The sequence below is a fragment of the Acipenser ruthenus genome, chromosome 24 (genome assembly GCF_902713425.1).
Source record: "Acipenser ruthenus chromosome 24, fAciRut3.2 maternal haplotype, whole genome shotgun sequence".
Lineage (NCBI taxonomy): Eukaryota > Metazoa > Chordata > Actinopteri > Acipenseriformes > Acipenseridae > Acipenser > Acipenser ruthenus.
In genome coordinates, this window is record NC_081212.1 from 10,198,538 (window position 1) to 10,217,252 (window position 18,715).

At 42.3% G+C, this 18,715-nt stretch overlaps 1 protein-coding gene and 20 non-coding genes across 21 annotated transcripts; 12 read left to right on the plus strand and 9 right to left on the minus strand.

The window, feature by feature from the left end:
• Positions 1 to 471: 471 nt before the first annotated feature.
• Positions 472 to 544, minus strand: trnav-aac (transfer RNA valine (anticodon AAC)). Its single transcript has one exon. It is a non-coding gene; the product is annotated as a tRNA-Val (tRNA).
• A 127-nt stretch (positions 545 to 671) lies between these two features.
• Positions 672 to 744, plus strand: trnav-cac (transfer RNA valine (anticodon CAC)). Its single transcript has one exon. It is a non-coding gene; the product is annotated as a tRNA-Val (tRNA).
• A 1,188-nt stretch (positions 745 to 1,932) lies between these two features.
• On the plus strand, positions 1,933 to 2,072 carry LOC131700991 (U4 spliceosomal RNA). The gene has a single exon (XR_009308799.1). It is a non-coding gene; the product is annotated as a U4 spliceosomal RNA (small nuclear RNA).
• A 239-nt stretch (positions 2,073 to 2,311) lies between these two features.
• LOC131700840 (U7 small nuclear RNA) lies at positions 2,312 to 2,368 on the minus strand. The gene has a single exon (XR_009308649.1). It is a non-coding gene; the product is annotated as a U7 small nuclear RNA (small nuclear RNA).
• A 1,086-nt stretch (positions 2,369 to 3,454) lies between these two features.
• Positions 3,455 to 3,594, plus strand: LOC131700992 (U4 spliceosomal RNA). The gene has a single exon (XR_009308800.1). It is a non-coding gene; the product is annotated as a U4 spliceosomal RNA (small nuclear RNA).
• Positions 3,595 to 3,833: 239 nt separating this feature from the next.
• LOC131700841 (U7 small nuclear RNA) lies at positions 3,834 to 3,890 on the minus strand. The gene has a single exon (XR_009308650.1). It is a non-coding gene; the product is annotated as a U7 small nuclear RNA (small nuclear RNA).
• Positions 3,891 to 4,441: 551 nt separating this feature from the next.
• trnav-aac (transfer RNA valine (anticodon AAC)) lies at positions 4,442 to 4,514 on the minus strand. The gene has a single exon. It is a non-coding gene; the product is annotated as a tRNA-Val (tRNA).
• Positions 4,515 to 4,641: 127 nt separating this feature from the next.
• trnav-cac (transfer RNA valine (anticodon CAC)) lies at positions 4,642 to 4,714 on the plus strand. Its single transcript has one exon. It is a non-coding gene; the product is annotated as a tRNA-Val (tRNA).
• A 1,188-nt stretch (positions 4,715 to 5,902) lies between these two features.
• Positions 5,903 to 6,042, plus strand: LOC131700993 (U4 spliceosomal RNA). Its single transcript, XR_009308801.1, has one exon. It is a non-coding gene; the product is annotated as a U4 spliceosomal RNA (small nuclear RNA).
• Positions 6,043 to 6,281: 239 nt separating this feature from the next.
• On the minus strand, positions 6,282 to 6,338 carry LOC131700842 (U7 small nuclear RNA). Its single transcript, XR_009308651.1, has one exon. It is a non-coding gene; the product is annotated as a U7 small nuclear RNA (small nuclear RNA).
• Positions 6,339 to 6,955: 617 nt separating this feature from the next.
• LOC131700653 (uncharacterized protein K02A2.6-like) lies at positions 6,956 to 11,313 on the plus strand. Its single transcript, XM_058999263.1, has one exon. It carries the CDS (start codon positions 7,178 to 7,180, stop codon positions 11,075 to 11,077), a length of 3,900 nt encoding a protein of 1,299 aa, XP_058855246.1. The 5' UTR covers positions 6,956 to 7,177; the 3' UTR covers positions 11,078 to 11,313.
• A 338-nt stretch (positions 11,314 to 11,651) lies between these two features.
• Positions 11,652 to 11,791, plus strand: LOC131700994 (U4 spliceosomal RNA). The gene has a single exon (XR_009308802.1). It is a non-coding gene; the product is annotated as a U4 spliceosomal RNA (small nuclear RNA).
• A 239-nt stretch (positions 11,792 to 12,030) lies between these two features.
• Positions 12,031 to 12,087, minus strand: LOC131700843 (U7 small nuclear RNA). Its single transcript, XR_009308652.1, has one exon. It is a non-coding gene; the product is annotated as a U7 small nuclear RNA (small nuclear RNA).
• Positions 12,088 to 12,638: 551 nt separating this feature from the next.
• Positions 12,639 to 12,711, minus strand: trnav-aac (transfer RNA valine (anticodon AAC)). Its single transcript has one exon. It is a non-coding gene; the product is annotated as a tRNA-Val (tRNA).
• Positions 12,712 to 12,838: 127 nt separating this feature from the next.
• On the plus strand, positions 12,839 to 12,911 carry trnav-cac (transfer RNA valine (anticodon CAC)). The gene has a single exon. It is a non-coding gene; the product is annotated as a tRNA-Val (tRNA).
• Positions 12,912 to 14,100: 1,189 nt separating this feature from the next.
• Positions 14,101 to 14,240, plus strand: LOC131700995 (U4 spliceosomal RNA). Its single transcript, XR_009308803.1, has one exon. It is a non-coding gene; the product is annotated as a U4 spliceosomal RNA (small nuclear RNA).
• Positions 14,241 to 14,479: 239 nt separating this feature from the next.
• Positions 14,480 to 14,536, minus strand: LOC131700844 (U7 small nuclear RNA). Its single transcript, XR_009308653.1, has one exon. It is a non-coding gene; the product is annotated as a U7 small nuclear RNA (small nuclear RNA).
• Positions 14,537 to 15,090: 554 nt separating this feature from the next.
• Positions 15,091 to 15,163, minus strand: trnav-aac (transfer RNA valine (anticodon AAC)). The gene has a single exon. It is a non-coding gene; the product is annotated as a tRNA-Val (tRNA).
• A 127-nt stretch (positions 15,164 to 15,290) lies between these two features.
• trnav-cac (transfer RNA valine (anticodon CAC)) lies at positions 15,291 to 15,363 on the plus strand. The gene has a single exon. It is a non-coding gene; the product is annotated as a tRNA-Val (tRNA).
• A 1,180-nt stretch (positions 15,364 to 16,543) lies between these two features.
• trnav-cac (transfer RNA valine (anticodon CAC)) lies at positions 16,544 to 16,616 on the plus strand. The gene has a single exon. It is a non-coding gene; the product is annotated as a tRNA-Val (tRNA).
• Positions 16,617 to 17,796: 1,180 nt separating this feature from the next.
• trnav-cac (transfer RNA valine (anticodon CAC)) lies at positions 17,797 to 17,869 on the plus strand. The gene has a single exon. It is a non-coding gene; the product is annotated as a tRNA-Val (tRNA).
• Positions 17,870 to 18,715: the final 846 nt, after the last annotated feature.

Genomic DNA, 18,715 nt, shown 5'->3' on the forward strand with positions numbered 1-18,715 from the left:
CATGGAAATCTGTTTTGGGGTTGGGGAGTTAACCTACCAAACAATTTACGCACATGAATATATCATGAAAACAGCCATGCATGGAGGTCATGGGAACTCTCCGTTCTATTGCTTTCCTTTCTCCCAGATATATCATGCACATTATGTAACTTCTCTTCAAAGGCAATTTTAGTATTCAGACTGTAGTTGCAAAAATAATACAATATCTTTTGACTAGAGTTCATCTTTTAAAAACAACTACTTTGCCAACAGAAGAAAAAAAGGCTAACAGAAGACGGTTTCGCTCCGTCGACCTCTGGGTTATAAGGCTCAGCACGCTTCCGCTGCGCCACTCTGATACAGCTGCTTCTCGAATGAAACACCCATTAATAAAATAAAATAAATCAATCAATTCTCAGTGCAACTTTTTGACACAGTCAGCTGCTGGACTCACAGAGAGCGGAGACCGCAACAAAAAAACGAACAAGCACATGTTTCCACCCGGTTTCGAACCGGGGAACTTTCGCGTGTTAGGCGAACGTGATAACCACTACACTATGGAAACTTTCACATGTACATTGTTACATTCAGCTGGGCTTTAAGTGAAGACTGCCTTGCACTGCAGGATCCAAAATGGGTAATCGGCACTGTATGCTTAGAGCGCAACACACGGATCGTTTATTAAGCAACATGTTTCCATAGTGTAGTGGTTATCACTTTCGCCTCACACGCGAACGGTCCCCGGTTCGAAACCGGGTGGAAACACAGCACGGCATATTTTTTTCACTGTATGTATTTATTCTCCCCAGGTAAACAGCCACCCAGACCAGAACGATGTATTTGTAGTGTGCATGGTGCATTGTCAATGCAAGTCTGACTGTATATTAAACGGAGTGAGAATGCACTCTGCAACGTTTTGGCTTCGACTGCTGCTTGACTCACAGAAACGACAATGTTGATACTCTGACTCTTCTTCTTAAAATGCATGTTAAAATGCGGAATGTTTTCAAATTCCATGAATTCGCAGGTCTGTACAGAACAAGACGACTATCTGGTCTCACAAAATGTTGCTGGTTCTCGTAGAACAAAGAAGAGTTTGATCAACTATGTCATTCATGCCGACAAAGCTCAGGAGGGCGATCGTTAGGTTGAATATCTAAATTTCCCGGGTTATATCCCGAGTTTCGACAGATGTCAGTTTATTCATATACCTACAGAATCACAGGTACAAATATTGCAGTTAAAGTTTATGCTTTTCAAATCCGTGCACGAAAGGGGGTGCCCAAATCAGAATGAAAGTCACGGGGGGAGTAATCAAAACATCGCAAAAGAAAAATACACTGCATTAAACAAATCATTTGGAGCGGTCTAAAATGAGCAATCCAGGTTCGATTCATTGTTTTGCCCTTTCGATGGCAGCAGTGTAAAAAAATGACCTGCACATTTCTCTGCTGGCTTCGGGTAGCAAACAAGAAGCAGTGATTTCCCATATGATCTAGTGGTTACGCTTCCCGTTTTTTCACCCAGGTGACCAGGGTTCAACTCCCTGTATGCGAATTCATTTATTTACTTGTGGAGGTAATTGTCAGATAAAAGGATTGAAAAATGAAACCCCACATTGTAGGATGGGGAGACTTATAACTAGTGACCATTATATAAAAAAAAAATAACGTTTGCTTATGTTAGATGCAAGAGAGCGAGACAGATAGATTTGCATCTTGGTATCCCATCACTCCTATGTGCACCAAAGCAATGACGGTCTACACTTCAGTTCATATATAATCGGAATAAAAAAGTGGACTCTGTTGCATTGTGAGGCTGCAGTGTCGATAACATAAACCTCTACGTTTGAGGGATCATTTAACTGTACTGTATTATATCGCAGTAACTTGCCCACCGGCAAGTCAAATGTCTTTGCTGTAGGGGGTAGCATTTAGTTATCCCAAGTTCTGTAGCTTTGCGCAGTGGCAGTATCATAGCCCATGAGGTTTGTCCGAGGCGTGATTATTGCTAGTTGAAAACTTTAACCAATACCCCGCCGTGGTGACTTGAAATATAGTCGCCGCTGGCAATTTTTGACAGTCTCACAGAGTCTGCTATCATGTAGTTGAAAGAACAGAACAAATGTTGACGCTTTGACATTCTGGGTTTGGTTTTGTATTCTACTGATTGGGCACAACATTTGAGTTGATCTTTTTACTCTTTATAACATACAAGTGTATTTACAAGGTTAGGGGCCGTTTCTCCTGTTGTGTCAATTATATTACTATGCAGCTGGCAGGCATTCGGAACGCGCACGCTAACAACGCGTCATCTTTCATTTTACAAAACACGGGGCATTCGACACGGAGAAAACCTTCTAGACAAATACTAAAAGAGCTAAACATCAATTTGCCTCCCCAGCCATGTTAATAGATATCTGGCTTTTTTGCAGTAGCATTAAAGTTGTGGTGACACACGAAAAAGAAACATGGAAATCTGTTTTGGGGTTGGGGAGTTAACCTACCAAACAATTTACGCACATGAATATATCATGAAAACAGCCATGCATGGAGGTCATGGGAACTCTCCGTTCTATTGCTTTCCTTTCTCCCAGATATATCATGCACATTATGTAACTTCTCTTCAAAGGCAATTTTAGTATTCAGACTGTAGTTGCAATAATAATACAATATCTTTTGACTAGAGTTCATCTTTTAAAAACAACTACTTTGCCAACAGAAGAAAAAAAGGCTAACAGAAAACGGTTTCGCTCCGTCGACCTCTGGGTTATAAGGCTCAGCACGCTTCCGCTGCGCCACTCTGATACAGCTGCTTCTGGAATGAAACACCCATTAATAAAATAAAATAAACTGCATACACTGCATTAAACAAATCATTTGGAGCGGTCTAAAATGAGCAATCCAGGTTCGATTCATTGTTTTGCCCTTTCGATGGCAGCAGTGTAAAAAAATGACCTGCACATTTCTCTGCTGGCTTCGGGTAGCAAACAAGAAGCAGCGATTTCCCATATGATCTAGTGGTTACGATTCCCGTTTTTTCACCCAGGTGACCAGGGTTCAACTCCCTGTATGCGAATTCATTTATTTACTTGTGGAGGTAATTGTCAGATAAAAGGATTGAAAAATGAAACCCCACATTGTAGGATGGGGAGACTTATAACTAGTGACCATTATATAAAAAAATAAATAACGTTTGCTTATGTTAGATGCAAGAGAGCGAGACAGATAGATTTGCATCTTGGTATCCCATCACTCCTATGTGCACCAAAGCAATGACGGTCTACACTTCAGTTCATATATAATCGGAATAAAAAAGTGGACTCTGTTGCATTGTGAGGCTGCAGTGTCGATAACATAAACCTCTACGTTTGAGGGATCATTTAACTGTACTGTATTATATCGCAGTAACTTGCCCACCGGCAAGTCAAATGTCTTTGCTGTAGGGGGTAGCATTTAGTTATCCCAAGTTCTGTAGCTTTGCGCAGTGGCAGTATCATAGCCCATGAGGTTTGTCCGAGGCGTGATTATTGCTAGTTGAAAACTTTAACCAATACCCCGCCGTGGTGACTTGAAATATAGTCGCCGCTGGCAATTTTTGACAGTCTCACAGAGTCTGCTATCATGTAGTTGAAAGAACAGAACAAATGTTGACGCTTTGACATTCTGGGTTTGGTTTTGTATTCTACTGATTGGGCACAACATTTGAGTTGATCTTTTTACTCTTTATAACATACAAGTGTATTTACAAGGTTAGGGGCCGTTTCTCCTGTTGTGTCAATTATATTACTATGCAGCTGGCAGGCATTCGGAACGCGCACGCTAACAACGCGTCATCTTTCATTTTACAAAACACGGGGCATTCGACACGGAGAAAACCTTCTAGACAAATACTAAAAGAGCTAAACATCAATTTGCCTCCCCAGCCATGTTAATAGATATCTGGCTTTTTTGCAGTAGCATTAAAGTTGTGGTGACACACGAAAAAGAAACATGGAAATCTGTTTTGGGGTTGGGGAGTTAACCTACCAAACAATTTACGCACATGAATATATCATGAAAACAGCCATGCATGGAGGTCATGGGAACTCTCCGTTCTATTGCTTTCCTTTCTCCCAGATATATCATGCACATTATGTAACTTCTCTTCAAAGGCAATTTTAGTATTCAGACTGTAGTTGCAAAAATAATACAATATCTTTTGACTAGAGTTCATCTTTTAAAAACAACTACTTTGCCAACAGAAGAAAAAAAGGCTAACAGAAGACGGTTTCGCTCCGTCGACCTCTGGGTTATAAGGCTCAGCACGCTTCCGCTGCGCCACTCTGATACAGCTGCTTCTCGAATGAAACACCCATTAATAAAATAAAATAAATCAATCAATTCTCAGTGCAACTTTTTGACACAGTCAGCTGCTGGACTCACAGAGAGCGGAGACCGCAACAAAAAAACGAACAAGCACATGTTTCCACCCGGTTTCGAACCGGGGAACTTTCGCGTGTTAGGCGAACGTGATAACCACTACACTATGGAAACTTTCACATGTACATTGTTACATTCAGCTGGGCTTTAAGTGAAGACTGCCTTGCACTGCAGGATCCAAAATGGGTAATCGGCACTGTATGCTTAGAGCGCAACACACGGATCGTTTATTAAGCAACATGTTTCCATAGTGTAGTGGTTATCACTTTCGCCTCACACGCGAACGGTCCCCGGTTCGAAACCGGGTGGAAACACAGCACGGCATATTTTTTTCACTGTATGTATTTATTCTCCCCAGGTAAACAGCCACCCAGACCAGAACGATGTATTTGTAGTGTGCATGGTGCATTGTCAATGCAAGTCTGACTGTATATTAAACGGAGTGAGAATGCACTCTGCAACGTTTTGGCTTCGACTGCTGCTTGACTCACAGAAACGACAATGTTGATACTCTGACTCTTCTTCTTAAAATGCATGTTAAAATGCGGAATGTTTTCAAATTCCATGAATTCGCAGGTCTGTACAGAACAAGACGACTATCTGGTCTCACAAAATGTTGCTGGTTCTCGTAGAACAAAGAAGAGTTTGATCAACTATGTCATTCATGCCGACAAAGCTCAGGAGGGCGATCGTTAGGTTGAATATCTAAATTTCCCGGGTTATATCCCGAGTTTCGACAGATGTCAGTTTATTCATATACCTACAGAATCACAGGTACAAATATTGCAGTTAAAGTTTATGCTTTTCAAATCCGTGCACGAAAGGGGGTGCCCAAATCAGAATGAAAGTCACGGGGGGAGTAATCAAAACATCGCAAAAGAAAAATACACTGCATTAAACAAATCATTTGGAGCGGTCTAAAATGAGCAATCCAGGTTCGATTCATTGTTTTGCCCTTTCGATGGCAGCAGTGTAAAAAAATGACCTGCACATTTCTCTGCTGGCTTCGGGTAGCAAACAAGAAGCAGTGATTTCCCATATGATCTAGTGGTTACGCTTCCCGTTTTTTCACCCAGGTGACCAGGGTTCAACTCCCTGTATGCGAATTCATTTATTTACTTGTGGAGGTAATTGTCAGATAAAAGGATTGAAAAATGAAACCCCACATTGTAGGATGGGGAGACTTATAACTAGTGACCATTATATAAAAAAAAAATAACGTTTGCTTATGTTAGATGCAAGAGAGCGAGACAGATAGATTTGCATCTTGGTATCCCATCACTCCTATGTGCACCAAAGCAATGACGGTCTACACTTCAGTTCATATATAATCGGAATAAAAAAGTGGACTCTGTTGCATTGTGAGGCTGCAGTGTCGATAACATAAACCTCTACGTTTGAGGGATCATTTAACTGTACTGTATTATATCGCAGTAACTTGCCCACCGGCAAGTCAAATGTCTTTGCTGTAGGGGGTAGCATTTAGTTATCCCAAGTTCTGTAGCTTTGCGCAGTGGCAGTATCATAGCCCATGAGGTTTGTCCGAGGCGTGATTATTGCTAGTTGAAAACTTTAACCAATACCCCGCCGTGGTGACTTGAAATATAGTCGCCGCTGGCAATTTTTGACAGTCTCACAGAGTCTGCTATCATGTAGTTGAAAGAACAGAACAAATGTTGACGCTTTGACATTCTGGGTTTGGTTTTGTATTCTACTGATTGGGCACAACATTTGAGTTGATCTTTTTACTCTTTATAACATACAAGTGTATTTACAAGGTTAGGGGCCGTTTCTCCTGTTGTGTCAATTATATTACTATGCAGCTGGCAGGCATTCGGAACGCGCACGCTAACAACGCGTCATCTTTCATTTTACAAAACACGGGGCATTCGACACGGAGAAAACCTTCTAGACAAATACTAAAAGAGCTAAACATCAATTTGCCTCCCCAGCCATGTTAATAGATATCTGGCTTTTTTGCAGTAGCATTAAAGTTGTGGTGACACACGAAAAAGAAACATGGAAATCTGTTTTGGGGTTGGGGAGTTAACCTACCAAACAATTTACGCACATGAATATATCATGAAAACAGCCATGCATGGAGGTCATGGGAACTCTCCGTTCTATTGCTTTCCTTTCTCCCAGATATATCATGCACATTATGTAACTTCTCTTCAAAGGCAATTTTAGTATTCAGACTGTAGTTGCAAAAATAATACAATATCTTTTGACTAGAGTTCATCTTTTAAAAACAACTACTTTGCCAACAGAAGAAAAAAAAGGCTAACAGAAGACGGTTTCGCTCCGTCGACCTCTGGGTTATAAGGCTCAGCACGCTTCCGCTGCGCCACTCTGATACAGCTGCTTCTCGAATGAAACACCCATTAATAAAATAAAATAAATCAATCAATTCTCAGTGCATTAAACAAATCATTTGGAGCGGTCTAAAATGAGCAATCCAGGTTCGATTCATTGTTTTGCCCTTTCGATGGCAGCAGTGTAAAAAAATGACCTGCACATTTCTCTGCCCAGGCCAGCGTGAGCACCTTCTTGTACAGAAAAAATAAAGGAACACTTAATTAGAATAAGTGTACGCGTGCCGTTTCTCTGAGTCAATAATTAGAAAGTTATTGAGTTTATCACATTTGGCGACGAGGAGTAAAAAAAAAAAATAAAAAAAAAATAATATAAAAAAAAAACAAAAAAACAAAAAAACACCTAGAAGCAGGCTACACTTCGGACGGCAATGGCGACTTTTGGAAGCATTGGAGAGTTTGATGAGAGCACTGACTGGACGGCTTGGACACTACTTCGCAGCAAATGATATTACTGATGGAGGTAAACAGCGCTCTATATTTCTAAGTGTCTGCTGTCCGAAAACGTACAGTCTCATCAGGAATCTGGTATCGCCATTGAAACCTACTGATAAGAGTTTTGCTGAACTGTGCTTAATTGTTAAACAGCATAAAAACCCTAAACCGTCAGAGATTGTGCAGACTTTTAAATTTCACAATAGGTTTCGGCAACCAGGGGAATCTGTGCCAACTTATGTAGCCGAATTGAGACGGTTGTCTGAACATTGTGTTTTCGGGGCGATGCTGGATAGGATGCTGCGTGACAGGTTGGTATGCGGCTTGCAAGATGACCGCATTCAGCTCCGTTTGTTATCGGAAACCGCGTTGGATTTTAAGAAGGCTGTGGAGATTGCTCAAGCCATGGAGGCTGCTGCGCAACAAGCTCACGATCTTAAACCGACCGCCTCAACACCACCTGTGATTCACAAGGCGATCGCAGTTGGTTCTCCTGCGATAGACTGCAGACAGGGTGAAGGGAAAAATATGTGTTACCGCTGTGGACAGCCACATGCTGCAAGAGACTGTAGATTCAAGGACGCTGTTTGCCATAACTACAATAAGAAGGGTCACATTGCAAAAGTGTGTCGCAGTAAAAATCAGCCATGCCAACAAAGAGGGGGCTGGCAACCCAAGATGCCTAAAGCTACGCATAGCTTAGAAGGGGAGGTAGATGAAGACGAACCTGAGGTTGTTTACAGTATGCACCAAGCAAAAACAGAGAAAGTAGAGCCTATTTATGTGACTGTGAAGGCGCAAGGGGAAGAATTGCAAATGGAAGTTGATACAGGGGCGTCATTCACAGTTATCAGTGAGAGCACGTACAGAGGCACGTGGCATGGCAAACAGTTACCCCCACTCAGTAAGTCTGCCATCAAGCTGCACACGTATACAGGAGAAGAAATTAAAGTCATAGGCATCATTGCAGTGGAAGTGCAGTATAACCAGCAATCATGCATGCTACCAATACTGATAGTGTTTGGTAATGGACCTAGTTTGCTAGGACGGAACTGGCTGAAGAAGCTCAAGCTGGATTGGTCTAACTTGTATCATATGGGAACTACTAGTGTGCAAGACATTTTAAACAGATATGCAGTTGTGTTTCGGGATGAACTGGGAACTTTGAGAGGAACTAAGGCTGTCATTGAAGTGGACGGAAACGTTAAGCCCAGATTCTTCAAAGCCCGTACAGTACCGTATGCATTAAAAGAAAAAGTCAGTGCTGAACTGCAGAGATTGCAAAAGGCAGGCATCATTGAACCTGTTCAGTTTTCGAAGTGGGCTGCTCCTATTGTGCCAATTATGAAGCCAGATGGGTCAATACGTATTTGTGGCGATTATAAACTGACAGTGAACCAGGCCTCCAGACTGGATGCTTATCCAATTCCGCGAGTGGAAGATTTATTCTCCAACATTACAGGGGGGCAAGCCTTTACAAAGCTGGACCTGAGCCATGCCTACCAGCAGCTGCTCCTGGAGGACAGTTCTAAGGAAGTTTTGACCATCAACACGCACAAGGGGTTGTTCCGCTACACCAGGTTGCCTTTTGGGGTGTCATCAGCTCCAGGTATTTTCCAACGCACCCTGGAAAGCCTGCTAGCAGGTTTGCCCCACGTTCTCGTGTATCTGGATGACATCCTCATAACAGGTCCTGACCCGTCAAAACACATGCAAGTTTTGGAAGAAGTTTTGAAGCGGCTTGCTGATGCAGGATTGAGACTAAAAAAACAAAAGTGCATTTTCCTAGTGCCAGAGGTGCAGTATTTAGGTCACAAGATTGACGCAGAGGGCATACACCCAGCAGAGGAGAAGGTCCGGGCAATAGTGGAAGCTCCGACGCCCAAGAATACCACAGAGTTGAAGTCATTTTTAGGGATGGTAAACTATTACCATCGTTTTCTGCCAAATTTATCAACGCTGTTGTCACCATTGCATCATCTACTACAGAAGAAGGTGCCATGGTGTTGGAAACCACAGCAGGAGAAAGCTTTCCAGTCAGCAAAGAAGCTTTTGCTAACATCACAATTGTTAGTACATTTCGACTCCAAGAAACCATTGCTCCTGGCATGCGATGCATCACCCTATGGAGTGGGAGCAGTGTTATCGCACACCCTGCCTGATGGAAGTGAAAGACCAATAAGTTTTGCGTCCCGCACTTTGGCTCCAGCTGAAAAAAACTATTCTCAGCTGGATAAAGAAGCCCTCGCCATTGTGTTTGGGGTAAAAAAGTTCCATCAGTACCTGTATGGACACCATTTCACTATTTGCTCGGACCACAAGCCCTTGATGAGCCTTTTCAGCGAGAGCAAGTTGATTCCACCGATGGCTTCAGGGAGAATTCAACGGTGGCCGTTATTGCTTGCTGGTTATGAGTATGAGATACGCTACAAGAGTGGAGAGACACACAGTAATGCTGATGGACTGAGTCGTTTGCCACTGAAGGATACACCCTCACATGTGCAAACACCAGGGGATGTGGTTTTGTTACTGGAAAACCTCTCCACTTTCCCTGTCAACCTAGGGCAAATACAGTCAGGAACCAGAAGAGACCCTATATTGTCGCGAGTCCTGACATACGTGAGAAGTGGATGGCCAGCAGAAGCCGAGATGGAAGATCTGAGGCCGTATTTTAGAAGGAAGGAGGAGTTAAGTATCCAAGACAATTGTTTACTTTGGGGAAACAGAGTCATTGTACCTCCGCAAAGCCAGGAGAAAGTTATTGCTGAACTTCATGAAGCACACCCGGGCATATCTCGCATGAAGAGCCTAGCAAGAAGTATGGTGTGGTGGCCTTGCATGGACCAAGCCTTGGAGAAAAAGGTTAGAGAATGTACCATTTGCCAGAGCACACGCCATGCACCGCCACCGGCACCGCTACACCCGTGGGAGTGGCCTGACAGACCGTGGGCCCGTCTGCATGTGGATTATGCAGGTCCATTTATGGGGAAGATGTTCTTGATCCTTATTGATGCCCACTCCAAGTGGATAGATGTTCATGTTATGTCTTCTGCTACTTCTCAAGCTACCATAAGTCAACTGCGGGTTACATTTGCAACGCATGGGCTGCCCGAGATGCTAGTGACAGATAATGGAACAGCATTTACTAGCGAAGAGTTCCAGCAGTTTTGTAAGAAAAATAGCATTAAGCATGTCAGAACATCACCTTACCACCCTGCATTCAATGGGCTAGCCGAAAGAGCCGTGCAGACGGTAAAGGAGGGGTTAAAGAAAATGAGGACTGGCACAATTGAAACCAAGTTGGCCAGGTTTTTGTTCCATTACAGAATCACACCTCAAACCACAACTGGGTCATCGCCGGCAGAATTACTGATGGGACGTAGACCACGATCGTGTTTTGATGTGCTGAGACCAGCAGTGGGAGGGAGAGTGAGAGCTGCGCAAGCTAAGCAGAAGTTTCAACATGATCAACACGCCAAAGTTCGCTTATTGAATGTAGGAGATACTGTTTATGTTCGAATGTTTGGAGTGGAGGATAAGTGGACACAAGGAACCATACTGGAGAAAGTGGGTCCAGTGTCATTCCAAGTGGAACTGACAGATGGGAGAGTGATTCGCCGTCATCAAGACCACCTAAGGAAATATCAGGCAGCGACCGTTCCACAATCTGAAAGACCAGAGGATGTCCAAGTTCCTTTGGGAGATGACTACAGCCCTAACCCAGTGCAGTTAGAGTTTTCAACAGAGGGGGTTCCAGTAGACCCAGAGCCAGCAGTAGATCCAGGGCCAGAACCAACATTAGCCCCGGCACCAGAGTTGCGCCGTTCACAAAGAGCGCGTAGAGCTCCACAGAAACTGGACTGTTAGTTTAGTTGTTCCTAGCTACGTAAGTGTTGAAATTGAATGTAAGATAAAAACAAGACCAGTTTTAATCTGAGGTGGAGGGATGTGGAATATTGATAGTTAGTCCCCTGGGTTTTAGTTACGTTTTATTCCAGTTGAGTTATTGTAACATGATCCCTGGTACAGCTCCAATAGCTGAAGGGGTCATGGGTCATGGGGAGCCATGTCCTGCACAGATTCTAGTTCCAGCCCAGGCTAGCGTGAGCACCTTCTTGTACAGAAAAAATAAAGGAACACTTAATTAGAATAAGTGTACGCGTGCCGTTTCTCTGAGTCAATAATTAGAAAGTTATTGAGTTTATCACATTATCCCATCACTCCTATGTGCACCAAAGCAATGACGGTCTACACTTCAGTTCATATATAATCGGAATAAAATAATGGACTCTGTTGAATTGTGAGGCTGCAGTGTCGATAATATAAACCTCTACGTTTGAGGGATCATTTAACTGTACTGTATTATATAGCAGTAACTTGCCCACCGGCAAGTCAAATGTCTTTGCTGTAGGGGGTAGCATTTAGTTATCCCAAGTTCTGTAGCTTTGCGCAGTGGCAGTATCATAGCCCATGAGGTTTGTCCGAGGCGTGATTATTGCTAGTTGAAAACTTTAACCAATACCCCGCCGTGGTGACTTGAAATATAGTCGCCGCTGGCAATTTTTGACAGTCTCACAGAGTCTGCTATCATGTAGTTGAAAGAACAGAACAAATGTTGACGCTTTGACATTCTGGGTTTGGTTTTGTATTCTACTGATTGGGCACAACATTTGAGTTGATCTTTTTACTCTTTATAACATACAAGTGTATTTACAAGGTTAGGGGCCGTTTCTCCTGTTGTGTCAATTATATTACTATGCAGCTGGCAGGCATTCGGAACGCGCACGCTAACAACGCGTCATCTTTCATTTTACAAAACACGGGGCATTCGACACGGAGAAAACCTTCTAGACAAATACTAAAAGAGCTAAACATCAATTTGCCTCCCCAGCCATGTTAATAGATATCTGGCTTTTTTGCAGTAGCATTAAAGTTGTGGTGACACACGAAAAAGAAACATGGAAATCTGTTTTGGGGTTGGGGAGTTAACCTACCAAACAATTTACGCACATGAATATATCATGAAAACAGCCATGCATGGAGGTCATGGGAACTCTCCGTTCTATTGCTTTCCTTTCTCCCAGATATATCATGCACATTATGTAACTTCTCTTCAAAGGCAATTTTAGTATTCAGACTGTAGTTGCAAAAATAATACAATATCTTTTGACTAGAGTTCATCTTTTAAAAACAACTACTTTGCCAACAGAAGAAAAAAAGGCTAACAGAAGACGGTTTCGCTCCGTCGACCTCTGGGTTATAAGGCTCAGCACGCTTCCGCTGCGCCACTCTGATACAGCTGCTTCTCGAATGAAACACCCATTAATAAAATAAAATAAATCAATCAATTCTCAGTGCAACTTTTTGACACAGTCAGCTGCTGGACTCACAGAGAGCGGAGACCGCAACAAAAAAACGAACAAGCACATGTTTCCACCCGGTTTCGAACCGGGGACCTTTCGCGTGTTAGGCGAACGTGATAACCACTACACTATGGAAACTTTCACATGTACATTGTTACATTCAGCTGGGCTTTAAGTGAAGACTGCCTTGCACTGCAGGATCCAAAATGGGTAATCGGCACTGTATGCTTAGAGCGCAACACACGGATCATTTAATAAGCAACATGTTTCCATAGTGTAGTGGTTATCACGTTCGCCTCACACGCGAAAGGTCCCCGGTTCGAAACCGGGTGGAAACACAGCACGGCATCTTTTTTTCACTGTATGTATTTATTCTCCCCAGGTAAACAGCCACCCAGACCAGAACGATGTATTTGTAGTGTGCATGGTGCATTGTCAATGCAAGTCTGACTGTATATTAAACGGAGTGAGAATGCACTCTGCAACGTTTTGGCTTCGACTGCTGCTTGACTCACAGAAACGACAATGTTGATACTCTGACTCTTCTTCTTAAAATGCATTTTAAAATGCGGAATGTTTTCAAATTCCATGAATTCGCAGGTCTGTACAGAACAAGACGACTATCTGGTCTCACAAAATGTTGCTGGTTCTCGTAGAACAAAGAAGAGTTTGATCAACTATGTCATTCATGCCGACAAAGCTCAGGAGGGCGATCGTTAGGTTGAATATCTAAATTTCCCGGGTTATATCCCGAGTTTCGACAGATGTCAGTTTATTCATATACCTACAGAATCACAGGTACAAATATTGCAGTTAAAGTTTATGCTTTTCAAATCCGTGCACGAAAGGGGGTGCCCAAATCAGAATGAAAGTCACGGGGGGAGTAATCAAAACATCGCAAAAGAAAAATACACTGCATTAAATAAATCATTTGGAGCGGTCTAAAATGAGCAATCCAGGTTCGATTCATTGTTTTGCCCTTTCGATGGCAGCAGTGTAAAAAAATGACCTGCACATTTCTCTGCTGGCTTCGGGTAGCAAACAAGAAGCAGCGATTTCCCATATGATCTAGTGGTTACGATTCCCGTTTTTTCACCCAGGTGACCAGGGTTCAACTCCCTGTATGCGAATTCATTTATTTACTTGTGGAGGTAATTGTCAGATAAAAGGATTGAAAAATGAAACCCCACATTGTAGGATGGGGAGACTTATAACTAGTGACCATTATATAAAAAAATAAATAACGTTTGCTTATGTTAGATGCAAGAGAGCGAGACAGATAGATTTGCATCTTGGTATCCCATCACTCCTATGTGCACCAAAGCAATGACGGTCTACACTTCAGTTCATATATAATCGGAATAAAAAAGTGGACTCTGTTGCATTGTGAGGCTGCAGTGTCGATAACATAAACCTCTACGTTTGAGGGATCATTTAACTGTACTGTATTATATCGCAGTAACTTGCCCACCGGCAAGTCAAATGTCTTTGCTGTAGGGGGTAGCATTTAGTTATCCCAAGTTCTGTAGCTTTGCGCAGTGGCAGTATCATAGCCCATGAGGTTTGTCCGAGGCGTGATTATTGCTAGTTGAAAACTTTAACCAATACCCCGCCGTGGTGACTTGAAATATAGTCGCCGCTGGCAATTTTTGACAGTCTCACAGAGTCTGCTATCATGTAGTTGAAAGAACAGAACAAATGTTGACGCTTTGACATTCTGGGTTTGGTTTTGTATTCTACTGATTGGGCACAACATTTGAGTTGATCTTTTTACTCTTTATAACATACAAGTGTATTTACAAGGTTAGGGGCCGTTTCTCCTGTTGTGTCAATTATATTACTATGCAGCTGGCAGGCATTCGGAACGCGCACGCTAACAACGCGTCATCTTTCATTTTACAAAACACGGGGCATTCGACACGGAGAAAACCTTCTAGACAAATACTAAAAGAGCTAAACATCAATTTGCCTCCCCAGCCATGTTAATAGATATCTGGCTTTTTTGCAGTAGCATTAAAGTTGTGGTGACACACGAAAAAGAAACATGGAAATCTGTTTTGGGGTTGGGGAGTTAACCTACCAAACAATTTACGCACATGAATATATCATGAAAACAGCCATGCATGGAGGTCATGGGAACTCTCCGTTCTATTGCTTTCCTTTCTCCCAGATATATCATGCACATTATGTAACTTCTCTTCAAAGGCAATTTTAGTATTCAGACTGTAGTTGCAAAAATAATACAATATCTTTTGACTAGAGTTCATCTTTTAAAAACAACTACTTTGCCAACAGAAGAAAAAAAGGCTAACAGAAGACGGTTTCGCTCCGTCGACCTCTGGGTTATAAGGCTCAGCACGCTTCCGCTGCGCCACTCTGATACAGCTGCTTCTGGAATGAAACACCCATTAATAAAATAAAATAAATCAATCAATTCTCAGAGCAACTTTTTGACGCAGTCTGCTGCTGGACTCACAGAGAGCGGAGAAGACCGCAACAAAAAAACGAACAAGCACATGTTTCCACCCGGTTTCGAACCGGGGACCTTTCGCGTGTTAGGCGAACGTGATAACCACTACACTATGGAAACTTTCACATGTACATTGTTACATTCAGCTGGGCTTTAAGTGAAGACTGCCTTGCATTGCAGGATCCAAAATGGGTAATCGGCACTGTATGCTTAGAGCGCAACACACGGATCGTTTATTAAGCAACATGTTTCCATAGTGTAGTGGTTATCACTTTCGCCTCACACGCGAACGGTCCCCGGTTCGAAACCGGGTGGAAACACAGCACGGCATATTTTTTTCACTGTATGTATTTATTCTCCCCAGGTAAACAGCCACCCAGACCAGAACGATGTATTTGTAGTGTGCATGGTGCATTGTCAATGCAAGTCTGACTGTATATTAAACGGAGTGAGAATGCACTCTGCAACGTTTTGGCTTCGACTGCTGCTTGACTCACAGAAACGACAATGTTGATACTCTGACTCTTCTTCTTAAAATGCATGTTAAAATGCGGAATGTTTTCAAATTCCATGAATTCGCAGGTCTGTACAGAACAAGACGACTATCTGGTCTCACAAAATGTTGCTGGTTCTCGTAGAACAAAGAAGAGTTTGATCAACTATGTCATTCATGCCGACAAAGCTCAGGAGGGCGATCGTTAGGTTGAATATCTAAATTTCACGGGTTATATCCCGAGTTTCGACAGATGTCAGTTTATTCATATACCTACAGAATCACAGGTACAAATATTGCAGTTAAAGTTTATGCTTTTCAAATCCGTGCACGAAAGGGGGTGCCCAAATCAGAATAAAAGTCACGGGGGGAGTAATCAAAACATCGCAAAAGAAAAATACACTGCATTAAACAAATCATTTGGAGCGGTCTAAAATGAGCAATCCAGGTTCGATTCATTGTTTTGCCCTTTCGATGGCAGCAGTGTAAAAAAATGACCTGCACATTTCTCTGCTGGCTTCGGGTAGCAAACAAGAAGCAGTGATTTCCCATATGATCTAGTGGTTACGCTTCCCGTTTTTTCACCCAGGTGACCAGGGTTCAACTCCCTGTATGCGAATTCATTTATTTACTTGTGGAGGTAATTGTCAGATAAAAGGATTGAAAAATGAAACCCCACATTGTAGGATGGGGAGACTTATAACTAGTGACCATTATATAAAAAAATAAATAACGTTTGCTTATGTTAGATGCAAGAGAGCGAGACAGATAGATTTGCATCTTGGTATCCCATCACTCCTATGTGCACCAAAGCAATGACGGTCTACACTTCAGTTCATATATAATCGGAATAAAAAAGTGGACTCTGTTGCATTGTGAGGCTGCAGTGTCGATAACATAAACCTCTACGTTTGAGGGATCATTTAACTGTACTGTATTATATCCAAAATGGGTAATCGGCACTGTATGCTTAGAGCGCAACACACGGATCGTTTAATAAGCAACATGTTTCCATAGTGTAGTGGTTATCACGTTCGCCTCACACGCGAAAGGTCCCCGGTTCGAAACCGGGTGGAAACACAGCACGGCATATTTTTTTCACTGTATGTATTTATTCTCCCCAGGTAAACAGCCACCCAACCAGAACGATGTATTTGTAGTGTGCATGGTGCATTGTCAATGCAAGTCTGACTGTATATTAAACGGAGTGAGAATGCACTCTGCAACGTTTTGGCTTCGACTGCTGCTTGACTCACAGAAACGACAATGTTGATACTCTGACTCTTCTTCTTAAAATGCATGTTAAAATGCGGAATGTTTTCAAATTCCATGAATTCGCAGGTCTGTACAGAACAAGACGACTATCTGGTCTCACAAAATGTTGCTGGTTCTCGTAGAACAAAGAAGAGTTTGATCAACTATGTCATTCATGCCGACAAAGCTCAGGAGGGCGATCGTTAGGTTGAATATCTAAATTTCCCGGGTTATATCCCGAGTTTCGACAGATGTCAGTTTATTCATATACCTACAGAATCACAGGTACAAATATTGCAGTTAAAGTTTATGCTTTTCAAATCCGTGCACGAAAGGGGGTGCCCAAATCAGAATAAAAGTCACGAGGGGAGTAATCAAAACATCGCAAAAGAAAAATACACTGCATTAAACAAATCATTTGGAGCGGTCTAAAATGAGCAATCCAGGTTCGATTCATTGTTTTGCCCTTTCGATGGCAGCAGTGTAAAAAAATGACCTGCACATTTCTCTGCTGGCTTCGGGTAGCAAACAAGAAGCAGTGATTTCCCATATGATCTAGTGGTTACGATTCCCGTTTTTTCACCCAGGTGACCAGGGTTCAACTCCCTGTATGCGAATTCATTTATTTACTTGTGGAGGTAATTGTCAGATAAAAGGATTGAAAAATGAAACCCCACATTGTAGGATGGGGAGACTTATAACTAGTGACCATTATATAAAAAAAATAAATAACGTTTGCTTATGTTAGATGCAAGAGAGCGAGACAGATAGATTTGCATCTTGGTATCCCATCACTCCTATGTGCACCAAAGCAATGACGGTCTACACTTCAGTTCATATATAATCGGAATAAAAAAGTGGACTCTGTTGCATTGTGAGGCTGCAGTGTCGATAACATAAACCTCTACGTTTGAGGGATCATTTAACTGTACTGTATTATATCCAAAATGGGTAATCGGCACTGTATGCTTAGAGCGCAACACACGGATCGTTTAATAAGCAACATGTTTCCATAGTGTAGTGGTTATCACGTTCGCCTCACACGCGAAAGGTCCCCGGTTCGAAACCGGGTGGAAACACAGCACGGCATATTTTTTTCACTGTATGTATTTATTCTCCCCAGGTAAACAGCCACCCAACCAGAACGATGTATTTGTAGTGTGCATGGTGCATTGTCAATGCAAGTCTGACTGTATATTAAACGGAGTGAGAATGCACTCTGCAACGTTTTGGCTTCGACTGCTGCTTGACTCACAGAAACGACAATGTTGATACTCTGACTCTTCTTCTTAAAATGCATGTTAAAATGCGGAATGTTTTCAAATTCCATGAATTCGCAGGTCTGTACAGAACAAGACGACTATCTGGTCTCACAAAATGTTGCTGGTTCTCGTAGAACAAAGAAGAGTTTGATCAACTATGTCATTCATGCCGACAAAGCTCAGGAGGGCGATCGTTAGGTTGAATATCTAAATTTCCCGGGTTATATCCCGAGTTTCGACAGATGTCAGTTTATTCATATACCTACAGAATCACAGGTACAAATATTGCAGTTAAAGTTTATGCTTTTCAAATCCGTGCACGAAAGGGGGTGCCCAAATCAGAATAAAAGTCACGAGGGGAGTAATCAAAACATCGCAAAAGAAAAATACACTGCATTAAACAAATCATTTGGAGCGGTCTAAAATGAGCAATCCAGGTTCGATTCATTGTTTTGCCCTTTCGATGGCAGCAGTGTAAAAAAATGACCTGCACATTTCTCTGCTGGCTTCGGGTAGCAAACAAGAAGCAGTGATTTCCCATATGATCTAGTGGTTACGATTCCCGTTTTTTCACCCAGGTGACCAGGGTTCAACTCCCTGTATGCGAATTCATTTATTTACTTGTGGAGGTAATTGTCAGATAAAAGGATTGAAAAATGAAAC